The sequence below is a fragment of the Agelaius phoeniceus genome, chromosome 1, assembly GCF_051311805.1.
Source record: "Agelaius phoeniceus isolate bAgePho1 chromosome 1, bAgePho1.hap1, whole genome shotgun sequence".
In the NCBI taxonomy this organism is placed as follows: domain Eukaryota; kingdom Metazoa; phylum Chordata; class Aves; order Passeriformes; family Icteridae; genus Agelaius; species Agelaius phoeniceus.
Genome location: NC_135265.1, coordinates 136,825,638 through 136,837,966, shown reverse-complemented (window position 1 = coordinate 136,837,966; position 12,329 = coordinate 136,825,638). Strand labels below are relative to the sequence as shown.

The window sequence follows — 12,329 nt, the reverse complement described above, 5'->3', positions numbered from 1 at the left end:
TTTATCTTTATTATTAAAATTTGTAGTTGTTTTTTTGGATTTACTAAAGCAAGATAACCTGTTATCTGCTTAAATGACTTTTCCAATTCTGCCATGCTTATGGTTTCAGCACTTTGTTACAAAGATTTGGTAGAGGAGTATATAATACAGTGTGTTTTCCTTATTGATGGAATTATTAATAATATCTCATAGATACTGGCATTTATGTGGGCTTTTGGATTTCATTTAAAGCTTCTGAAGTTTTATTGTCAGCAATTCAAACCACTGTGCCTTCTTAGAGGTATATCCCATTTTTCATTTGGTTCCTTGGGCATTCTCAGAAACCTGATTTTGTTTTTTATGAGCAGATTTTTGAAATTAATTTTTATACCTGTGTGGAAAAAAACTAGAGTGTGGCAGTAATAATGCTATAATAATGTTGGTACATCATAAATTTTAAAATTTGCATTTGTAATCTCAAATTATCACTTTTGACAAGCTAAAACTTCTTGTGATCAGTTAGAGAGTTAATCATCATGACAATCCTATTGTTTGCTTTTTAGTCCATTTTAATGATGAATTCTGTTGCTGCTTTCTAGTGTAACAAATGGCGGCGCAGTGTGTGACAAAGGTGGAGCTGACTATTGCCTGCACCAATCTCTTGGATAAAGATGTTGGTTCCAAGTCAGACCCTCTGTGTGTGCTTCTCCAGAACACAAGTGGTCAGCAGTGGTATGAGGTACATCCTGATGCTTCTCACAAATCTGCTTGTTGGACCTTTTAAAACACTACAGCATATGGTTTTGTTAAAATATTTTAATTTTGTACCAGCACTTTTGAGTCCTTTTTATTAGATGATAACTCTAATAGTCTAGTAGGTTTGGATTTTTCCCTTAACTAAAAACCAAGCTATGGCAAACCACAACAATTAGTTACATGGGCAGCACATGAATAATCATTTGCTGTTAAATACTTACAACTGTCTGATTTTTAACACTGTTCCCCAGCCATATGTGGACCAATATAAGAAGCTTTCTAAGAGATTTAATGTGCTTTTATAAATTTATAAACAGTATTCCATAACTGGGGTCTCATCCTGGATTTGACAATACCAGATTTTATGTTGGTCTTTTCTGTGCAGGAATAGGTCCCACCTTAGAAGGAGTGATGAAAAATAGGTCAAGTATCCCTAACTTAGAGCAGTGGATTTTGAAATATAATGTATATATATATAATATAGTATTTTGTAATATAACTTATATTTAATGAAAAGGTTTATAGGAAGATACTCCTTTGTACTTTAAGAACTTTTGAATATATTTAATAATACCATATTTGATTTGCTTGCTTGTTTCCTTTGGGAAATACTGGATAAAGTGGTATCTTTCTAATTTCAGGTTGATCGCACAGAAAGAGTTAAGAATTCCTTGAACCCAAAGTTTTCCAAGAAATTCTTAATTGATTATTATTTTGAGCTTGTTCAGAAACTTAAGTTTGGAATTTATGACATTGATAACAAAACCTATGATCTGAATGATGATGACTTCTTAGGAGAATTAGAATGTACGCTGGGACAGGTAAGCATGCAGATGATTTCCCTTAGAATTAAGTTACTGAAAATCATTAGCCACTTTTACCTTGAATTTATCACTATGTTCTTGTGCAGTTGGAGTACTCTTAAATTGAATAGGATGCTCTTCATTTGACTTTTCAAGTCTCAGTTCAGTGTATATGCATTTTATTTGCAAAGGTCTTGAGATGATGCCCTGAAATGTGCTCTAGGATGGTGACTGTTGGATTGCTAGCTAAAAGTAAGTGGGCTTTCAATGAGCACGAAGTTGTAGTAATTGCTATTTATTTACTCTAATACTCAAATTCCTATTTTTATGCTCCCAAAAAAGAGAATCAGTGTAGAACAACGTATGAGTGCTCACAAGGGCCATGTTATCCTTGTAATCTGCTTTCCACTCAATGCAAGCAATGATCCTAGGTCTGCCAGCTGTAGATTTACTTTTATTTCCCACTCATATTCTGCTATTGATGCTATGACAATTGGGCAGCTTCTTTTAAACTTGTTCTTTTGAATAGATCCTTCAAAGGCACTTCTCAGAAAAGTTGTCTTGGGATTTTTCTTCCCCTGTGTCTTAAGCCTTTATCCTTATAATGCACTTAAAATAAAGAGGTATTGTGAACTGAAATTCAATGTCAATTAAAAATTAATAATTCATTCTTAAGGTAAAGGAGGAATAGACACACTTCTGAGGAAGCATTGCCTGAATAGGGTAAAATAAAATCAGCTGGAAACTGTGCAGGGGAAGGCTGATGATTTTTTTGAGCGACAGGCATTGTGTTTATAAATTTATTTCCTGAATCCATTTATGAAATGTGCCTTGCATGCATTTTAAAGGTATGTATGGAGAACCTAAAGAACAATTTGACATTGGAACCTAAGGTATTATCTTTGTCCATGAATGTGTGTCATGTTACTAGAAAACATTTTAATTCTTATTACTCCTGGAGCTCTGCATATGTTCATCTGCATGTGTGTTTTAAAATTTTGAAGTGAATAAAGTATAACCTATTTATTTATAGAAGATTATGGTAAGTAAATGTAATGCTGTCATCTTCACAAAGAGGAAAATTACTAAAATGAAAATACCTCACTAACTCATTTAATTCCTTTGAAAATCTATTAAATTGTGTTAATAATTCTTGATACTCCAATTTTGTCTTGGCAGATTGTTTCTAGCAGGACTCTGACAAAACCATTAGTACTTAAAAATGGCAAACCTGCTGGAAGAGGAAGCATTACGGTAAGAGAGTAAAGAAATAAATGTCTTCAGAGTTCATCCTTAATTGTTTCTGGGTTGTATTTTTAGTTAGTGGCTTGAATACAGTGAGTCTATTCTATAGTGCTGTAAAGCATGGTTTTTTGCTCCACTAATCTGTCTTTGTCATCGAATAGCAGCCTGTCTTCTGAATTATAAGTCCCATTGCAAACATCATGAGGGCGTCCAATGGGCTTCTGTTCGGGGCATATCTTTGTCAGTGCCATCATTTATGGCAAATAGATGGAATAGAATCCCAGTGCCAAATCAAATTGTTCCTCTCCTTCCCACCCCCATTTTTTAATGCTTCACTTGTGAGAAAACATGGGGGCTTTTTTAATGGGCATGTCATAGGAATTCTGTGAATATGAGTAAACTGAAATATTTTGTTTGCCTACCTAGATTACAGCAGAAGAAGTAAAGGATAACAGGGTGGTTGTATTGGAATTAGAAGCAAGGAAACTGGACAATAAGGTATTTAAGTGGTTGCTGTTTCTCTGATAAAGTAGTAAATCAGAGTCTTGTCAAAGCAGGAAACATTTGAGTATTCTTTCTCTTTTTTGCTTATAAAATAAAATCCATTAAGATTTTACTTATACTAAAAAAGAAATTGAAGTAAGATTCCTGCAGAGTAACTTCATTGACTGTTTTGAAATTAATTGTAATGTATTTCTAAGTAAGTAAATGCATTTCAGGGGTGATCTGTGAGCAACATGTAATGTTGTTAAAATGTAAATCTTTACATATATTCATAAATAAAAGGGAGTTTTGTATATCCATTGGTTTCAATGGATATATAAATGGTTGCCCATTACCTCTCTGAAATAAATGGTGAAAAGTGTACTTGGTGTTTATGAATTTGTTATGTTTACTGTAGGGCTGGCTATCAAGAGACTTTAAAAAATAAAATTAGAAAAATAATAGAAAAATGTTTCTATTTTTACCTTTTGATTTCATGATATTTTTTTTAACTCCTTAGTTTCCTGTCTATCCACTGTAGTACTTATAGGTATAAGTATTTTGCTTGAACTGTCAGGTATTTGATGTGTGGACATTTTTCTTCTAAATTGAAGGACATTCACCACTTTCTTTTCCTCTTTCACAGGTGTTAATATAATCAGATTTGCATTTCATCATCTAAAGCTTTTGTTCCCTGAATTTACTTTTTGTTAATCTAAGTGTGTGTTAACTGGAATTTAATGGTATTCACTCTACAGGCTGTTCTAAAATAATTGCATGTTATTTAAATACAGGATTTGTTTGGAAAGTCAGATCCTTATCTGGAATTCCACAAACAGACTGGAGATGGAAACTGGGTGATGGTTCACAGAACAGAGGTAGGATATTTTCAGTTAACAACAAAGAGGTTCAGGTTATTTAATTTCCAGTGTGTCACAGCACTAGAGATAAAATGCCTTACAAAAAGAATTGACTATCTGGAGTTGATGTGCAGACTAGTTAGAAATTACATCATCTCTTTCACTGACTTTTCTGGGAAATCTACCTTATTCTCTTTATGCTGATTTCAATATATGCCGTTCTGTTTGGAAGGAAAACACTTTTTTTTCCCCCTAACTTTCAGCAATCTAGGAGAAAAGAAATATTTTGAAAAAGAGCTGCATACTCAGAGACATTTGCTTAGTTCTACCAAGTGCTGGGGTAGGACTTGGGCATTCCTGACTCTGCTGTTCTTAGGAAAGTGTCACCTGGCTGTACCCTTTACTAGTGAAAGTAATGGTGCTAAATGCTTGCATAGCAAGGGCAAGCCAAGGAGAATGCAGAGTGAGGGGAAACGTGCTTGAGCAGCAGCAGCAGCCTTTCACCCAGGAGGAGGTGTAGGGGTCCTCTGACAGCAGCTGACAGGCTAAGAGCAGTTTCAGAATGTCTCACTGCACTGGCAGCTCAGGGCCCCATTACAGCTGAGGTGCTGTACCCATAGGAAGTGCTGACTGTATTCATTTTGAAGTATGGGCGTTGAAGAACTATAAATCCTTTTTGTCAGACTTACAGTTTCTCTTATGAGGTCATTCTTCTGCTTAAGGTGCATCTTTTCCAGTCATCAACTTAAGGAGTAAATCCAGAATTTGTGGTTTCAGCCTAGAAATGTCTAGTGGATTAGCTCTTTGTTACTGGTTCAAAAAAACCTCTTTTTTCTAGCGACTGTTTTTATTGGTTTCATTTTCAAGAGAGATTTTTCACAACACTCCTACAGTGTTGAAAGTATTGTTATTGTAAGGTGTTATTAATTAAGTAGTACATATTATGTGTACTTTCTTGTACTTTTGTAAGATCGTTATTTGGTGTATTGGGTGTATTTACAGATAAAGACAAATTTTGAAGATCTTTCAGTATTATTTGTAAATAACACTTTAGTGTTTTACTTGAGAGGCCTTTTATCCTCATGCACTGTTCTTGCTTTACTACACCATGAATGTCTTTTATTTGAGAGCATATTTCCATAAATGACATTTCAGAATAAATAATATGTGGGAGTGTGTTGTAATCTCTTTATCACTGATGTGTTCAGAAATTCTAATGTAATGTTTTTACACACGTTTTTGATAATGCATGGCTTTATATGTGTATGTATATATGTGTGATTATTAAAAGAAAGCAACCAGTATCTTATTTCTGTAATGATAAACTTTTTACAGTGCAGTAGCTGAAGGATATAAGTAGGTGATAGGGAAGTCTAGCAAAAATGGAGCTGAAAGAGACTAATCTCTTTTTGAACAATGGCATGTTAAGAGTAGTTTGATTTATATCCTGTGTATTGGGATTTGGAGTGCATTGACAGCAGCATTAGTCAATTGCTGTTTGCATACAAAAATCATGGCATGAAGGTATGATCCATCATGATGACTGCTTTCCACCCCTGTGAACAATGGTGTTCTGCCTTTTTTTCCCCAACAGGTTATTAAAAACAACCTGAATCCTGTTTGGAGGCCCTTTAAAATCTCTCTCAATTCTCTGTGTTACAGTGACATGGATAAGTCAATCAAGGTAACATATATTAAATGTGTGTATAAATTAATGCATTAAAAGTTAAAATATGTAACAAGGGGAAGATGTGTTATTCTAGTTACTGCAGGTTTTTTGTTTCAAATTTAATTGAAAATATTAGGTTTCTTATTTGAAAGGCACAGATAGATGTTTTAGGGGAAAAGAGGAAAACCCTGCACATTTTGTCATGCATTATGTGGTAGAAGCTGGTCTTTGAAAATCTGGGAAACCAATTGAACACAAGTATCTTTGAAATGTCCAATGCAGTTTCTTATTTTTATTGTACAGTTCTAGCATGGCATCAGCTAATACTGCTGGTGTTAAAGATACTGTGCAGTGAAAGAAGCATGTTAAAGGCTAGAATATACTTTGTTCTACGTGATGGGTCTTGTAATACTTTGTTATTGGTGCAACAGATAACATTAATGAAATTTTTAATATACTGCCTGATAAAATAAATTACATTTAATATACTAGCTAACAGATGTGGGTCAGATATAACCTGTGAATATCAGTTTAAGCAACTTTTCCTCTTCATATAAAACTGAATTTTCTGTCAGAAAGTAAATCAAACCTGTGAGGTAATACTTCTACTAGGGCTTTAATATTTTCTGTTTTCCAATTTTATCTTGAATAAATTGTGTTTAGCTATTGAATATTTTTCTTTAGGAATTCCCTTTAGGGGTGGAACTGAAGCTAAACAGCCGATCAAAATGCCATTTATAAGCTATTATGATCATGTTAGAAACCTGGTATTTTAGCATTTGAAAAAGACCCCTGAAAACCCAAATGCAGCAAACTGCTATATGTTTGATGTTCTTCCTTTGGAAAGGAAAACTTAGAGCATGATTTGCATGTAATGGGTATTAGTCATATGATTTGAGGCAGTCCTGGAAAATCCTTAACAGCCACGGGGATCTGGGTGTTACCAGTGCCTGAATGGATTTAAATACATATTTATAGAGGAGACTAATGAACAACTTTACAAGCCCAGAACCTTCTTCTCTTGCTGCTTCTGTGTTTTTTCCATCTCATTCCTTTCTGCTTCCCTTGTCCCCAAAAGAGCTGTGACAGCTCTTACATCTCCATATACTATAAATATATTTCTCCTTTTTACTTAACAGCCATACTAAAGCTATAGACCATTGATCTAAATGTATCTCTGAAGAGTTATTCTCAGCTCTATCATCATTTTAATAAAGTCTGTTTTTTGAAATCTTACCTGGGAAGTGCAGGTTTTTATCCAGAGGAAATAGACTTGACTAGGAATAGTTACAGACTTGCAGACAGGCAGTTTGATTATACCTTAACTTAGAAATGCAGGACCTATCACTTCAAACATTAAAATGTAGTCAGGATTGTATTATGGAATGTTATTGAAAAATTAAACAATGCCTTTAACACTTTTATATGCACACAGTTGCATGTGTAATGGGCTGTTTGGCATAGTAAGTAAAACCAGCAATTTTTCTATGAGTGGCTTTTCACCTCTTTAAAGGCTTAGTTTGTGTAGACCCAGCAGTGCACAAACCAAGTTGATCCTTTATCTTCTGGATTCATGGTTATGTTCCATGTGAGTGTGTTTGCAGTCGGTGAAGTTTTTCTGTCTCAAATGTGAGTCTTTCAGCTGGAGCATGCATGCCTAATTCTGCTGGGAAAAATATGTTACATCACATTGTTCCCTACTGCTATGGCATGTCCAGGAGGGCATATATGGAAAAAAAAGGAAATGCTTCTCTCTTGTCTGGAATAAATATTAAAAATTGGCTTAAATGGTCAAACATATCAAGCAAAGACAAATTTTTATGCCTTTGAAATAAAAAGGAGATACATTTACTAACTGTGCTAGCAGGTATCAGAACTATTGGGTCAGGAAATATGTTCAATTTTAAATTTTAGCTACTGAAGCACTTCACTGAGTATTTGATTGGCATAATTTATGACATTCAGAAGAATTTACATAGCATCTGGCATGAACATTAATTAGCCTGTTGGTTCTTTGGCTGCCTGCATAATTTAAGGTGCTGTTTAGTGCATGTGCATGCATTTTTTTATTTATTAGTGAATTCAAAATATTGTAGTTGTGCAAACTGCAAGATAGAGGTATGTTCTGTGCAGTAGAACTTCCAATCTACACATCATGTTTTGTACTTCAATATTCCTGTTTGTTGTCAGAAATTTAATTTCTTTCAGAAACTCAAGTGTATGTTGAAGTTGTTTGTTTTGCTTTTTTATTTCTATCTGAAATGCTCAAGTAATCAGTTAAATTGATTCTTGAATGTAAGTTACAATATTTTTAGACTTGAAAGATGGACATGCAAATAGCTGTTCAGTTTAAGCCATACATACTCTGAACATTTTTCTCGAAGTTTGCATTTTGATTCCAAGTAATGTGGGATACCTACTTGACTCTTGATTTATTATTGTTTCTATTTATCATCATCATTATTAAATTATTTTAGTATGTTTTTATGTGTGTTTGATTAAGTTAGCTCTCATGTCTGTGTTGCTGAATTGAAATAAAATATCAGAAGTGGATGAAATGAACATAAGCTTTTATAGATAAATAACCAGCTTTTTATGTAGAAAGGCAGATTGATCATGTTTTCAAAGAGAAAAAAACAATTGTTTTTCACTTCTGCCTTGTTTGGCAGATTGGGCTGTTAGAAGAGTGCATTGATTAAATAATAAAGCTTATAATTCAACTCTCACTGTAAGAAAAGAGATTTTTAGTTGACATTCAGATCCATGAAGTGTAGATCAAAGTTTAACAGATCCACTGTTTAATTTTCTAATCTTAAAAAATAAAAAATCATATATTGTTTCTAGCTTTAGGGCTGAACCTTCATATGCTTATGAATTCTGTGTTATTTTAAGGATTAATGAAGTAACATAAAAGTGTTGCTAAAACTCTTGTGATTGCTTACATAACTGATTTACTAAATTTTTAGCTGGATGCTCAGATTCATGATGAATGTAAAAAACCCTGTCTTGTTTTCCTACTCTTCCCAACACCCCATCACTCTCAAAACATAGTTCTTCAATATAATTGATGTTACTTGCTCATGTAAGACCTGACACTACTTAATATTCTCATCTCTCCTTCACTTGAGTAGAAGATTAGATTCAAGACTGAGTGCATTGGCATCTACCCAATTTTAATGTTTTTTAAGTGCAACCCTATGCAGTTCTAAAACTTCAATGCAAGAAAAACTCTGTGATATAAAAGATACAGGAATATTTGGGATGTTCAGGTTTGCCATTTCAGTGTTCATTGTTTTTGTAGGGCCATTTCTGTTACTAACAGTAAGTAATGCTGCATTTTAGGTTGAATGCTATGATTATGATAGTGACGGGTCTCACGATCTCATAGGAAGTTTTCAAACAACGTTGTCAAAACTGAAGGAAGCATCTCGGTCATCACCTGTAAGTGTTACACAGTCTAAGCTGCCTGGGTGTTCTTGATAAGCTGTTTCATTCATATTGCAGCAAAACCTAGACCACCTGGCCACAGGTGACCTCCAAGATGGGCTAGGCTACACCTTGACACTGCTACTGCAGTTGAGGCTGAAACAGCATTTGCATTGTTCATCCATTTTCCTAGGATTAATGTCTTGGTTACAGTTTATTATTATGTATCTAAATGCCCCACCATCACCACAAAAAAAAATTCACTAATCATAAAAATACAGAAATAAAAAACCACTGTATTGTCAAAAGACAGAATGCAGCACAAATTTAACTACAGTTAAAAGACCAAAGCTTGTAGTATTTTTTTCAAATATTATTTAATTTAAATTTATTTTAAAATGTGGCACTTATTAACTATTATGTATACTTCAGTGAATATGAGAAAATTCAGTATTTACAACAGTGCACAAAAATGCAGCTATGTTACATTAGGTGGCTTTTTCCTAAAATGATGCTACCCTTCCTGATCTTATGAACTATAATAGTTTCCAAACCTTTTAATAGGCAGGGTTTGCATGTTGAAGACAAAAGTTGGCCTAGCAAATATAACATAAAAGTATTTGCTTTATGGATAGGTGTGTTATCAAGATGTTTTACCATATTTTCCTTTAGACCTGTAAAACCTCCAGAACTACTTCTGCATTAAAAATACTGGGATCTATAAACAAGAGTGCATGCTTGTATTTCCCTAATATTTTTAGTGTTGTATTTATACTAAATAATAAAAATAATAATAATTCCAGCCACAGCTTCTGGAACACTGATGCTTTGTTTGAATTGTTATGTCTTTACCAAAAAGAAAGCTGTTAGCAGAATCCTCAGAGGGAGAATGGTACAGAATTTCTTTCTCTGTTTGAAATACATTTGTCAGAACAAGTGTGTTTATAGACTTTTGGGTTCTGTCTTGAGAATATGTTTTTTCCTTGCTGATATTGGGCAGGCTGGGTTTAATTTTGCTGTATTATGAAATGAACTACATTTTTAATATAAGCCCAAAGTATCAGTTCTGAAATGAAAGATAATTAAACTTGTTGCATATATGATAATGATATTATAATATTTTTGTTGGATTTGTTTGCATTCATGCAGGTTGAATTTGAGTGCATCAATGAAAAGAAAAGACAGAAGAAAAAGAATTATAAAAACTCTGGCATTGTGAGCGTTAAACATTGTGAGGTCAGTAATATATTCTGGAATGATTCTGGTTTTAAGTGTTAAGGTGTAACAACTCTCATTTAATATATCTTCATCCTCAAATTGTAAGAAACTTTAAAATGTCTAAAAGTTCCACATACAGTAAATATTTAAGGGACACTGATTCGCACAAGAAGACAAATTGAGAGCTGAATTACAGCTGTTCTCTCTTGTCCCTTTATCTTGAAGAGAAAAGTGGTTTACTGATTTAAGTAATTTCTGAACCACTGCATTTCCCAAATCACTGTTTTATGGCAAAGTAAAAAACTCTGTCATAATGTGTTATTTTATAAATGAAAGTTGTTTTGAAGCTGCTTTGGTGTATGTCTGTAGTTTTGTTAAAGGCCTGATTCTGATACTGTCATGCAGTCATACTGACTGTATGGTAGCATGTGTTGCAAATATCCTGGTTACAGTGGGTGGGTGGGATAGCTCTAGGGCAAAGCTAATGCTTTTAATGGGTAAAGACAACATATTTGGAACCTTAGAAGTTGCTACAATAACATTAGCTGGGTTTTCTCCCATTGAAAAAACCAAAACTTCTGTCTTCTATTTTTAGATTATTGTAGAGTGCACATTCCTTGATTACATCATGGGTGGGTGTCAGCTGAATTTCACTGTAAGTTAAATCATTTATATGAATACTTTTTGAGTTTTGGAGCAAATTGAAGTATAGAATTGATTGGCTGTGTGGTTTATTTGATTATTGTATTTTTTTTCTTGTCAACTTTGTTTTTGTTCTGTAGCATGGAGCAGGAAGCTATTTTGCCAGAGTGCTTCTAGTCTGTTCTTGCTTCAAGAAAAAAATAGTCTTTACTCTTGGAAAATGGTTCTGAACCTCTGGTTATGTTCATTAGGAACTAGCTAAGTTGTGTGGATGGAGACCAATGAGAAATTTACTGTTCTTTGAAAGCAACACGCAGAGGTCATCATGTGGGTTAGAACCCTTAGGTTATATAATTTGTGAACCAAATGCATCACAACTAACAGTATGATATCTTCACCTGATTAACATGCTTCATCACCAAAGCAAAGGAGACCTGTTGAAGTCAGAGAAAGAGCTCTCTAGGCTTCTGTGGAGCCTGACTAGTTGTACTTCTGAGAAGAAAGGGGTGTGTGTGTGTGTGTATCAAGATACAGAATTAAATTAATTTACCAGATTTTGAAGAGCTGCTGTGAATAGTAACTGAAAGTAAACACAGTGAAAACCTGACAGCATGCCCAGAAAAGCTGTAGATGCCCCGTCTCTGAAAGTGTTCAAGACCAGGTTGGATGGGGCTTTCAGCAACCTGGTCATGTGAAAGCTGTCTTTGCCCATGGCAGGGAGGTTGGAACTAGATGATCTTGAAGGCCTCTTCCAAGCCAAACCATTCTGTGTTTCAGATGAAAGTAATTTTGGCCCTTCTGGAGAGATGCAGAGCTTTTGAGGGTTTTGTTATGATATTGTTTGAAGAGTATTAATATTCCAAGAAACCTGCATCCAAGTACTGTGCCTGTTAGATTTGTAGATGTCCTGTTTACTACTCTTTCATGATTTTCACTTTGGCTTTGCCAGAGTTAAGAAGCCTAACTTAACCTTTAAGAGCAATGAGATATGAATGCTGCATTTGGCAGGTGGGGATAGATTTTACAGGCTCCAATGGAGACCCTCGCTCTCCGGACTCTCTGCATTACCTCAGCCCTAATGGAGTTAATGAATACCTAACAGCCATTTGGTCTGTCGGGATGGTCATTCAGGATTATGATACGTAAGTGTTAGATTTTTATTTGGATCATGTTTTTAGACATGTATAGACACTTATGGTAGCTTTTTAAACCAGTGTTGAATATGCCTGCAGATATACTGGAATGAAA

At 34.4% G+C, this 12,329-nt stretch overlaps 1 protein-coding gene across 6 annotated transcripts in view; it reads left to right on the top strand.

Moving 5' to 3' along the window:
• The window catches only part of CPNE3 (copine 3), a 29,121-nt gene that overhangs the window by 8,959 nt on the left and 7,833 nt on the right, over nt 1-12,329 (top strand). For all 6 annotated transcript variants that reach the window (XM_054649386.2, XM_077188226.1, XM_054649397.2 and 3 more), the window contains 10 exons: nt 579-718; nt 1,377-1,556; nt 2,718-2,792; nt 3,210-3,281; nt 4,061-4,144; nt 5,721-5,810; nt 9,138-9,236; nt 10,371-10,457; nt 11,035-11,094; nt 12,090-12,223. In XM_054649386.2, the coding sequence (XP_054505361.1) occupies nt 587-718; nt 1,377-1,556; nt 2,718-2,792; nt 3,210-3,281; nt 4,061-4,144; nt 5,721-5,810; nt 9,138-9,236; nt 10,371-10,457; nt 11,035-11,094; nt 12,090-12,223 (1,013 nt within the window). In that variant the 5' untranslated portion in view covers nt 579-586. The remainder of the gene's footprint in view (nt 1-578; nt 719-1,376; nt 1,557-2,717; nt 2,793-3,209; nt 3,282-4,060; nt 4,145-5,720; nt 5,811-9,137; nt 9,237-10,370; nt 10,458-11,034; nt 11,095-12,089; nt 12,224-12,329) is intronic.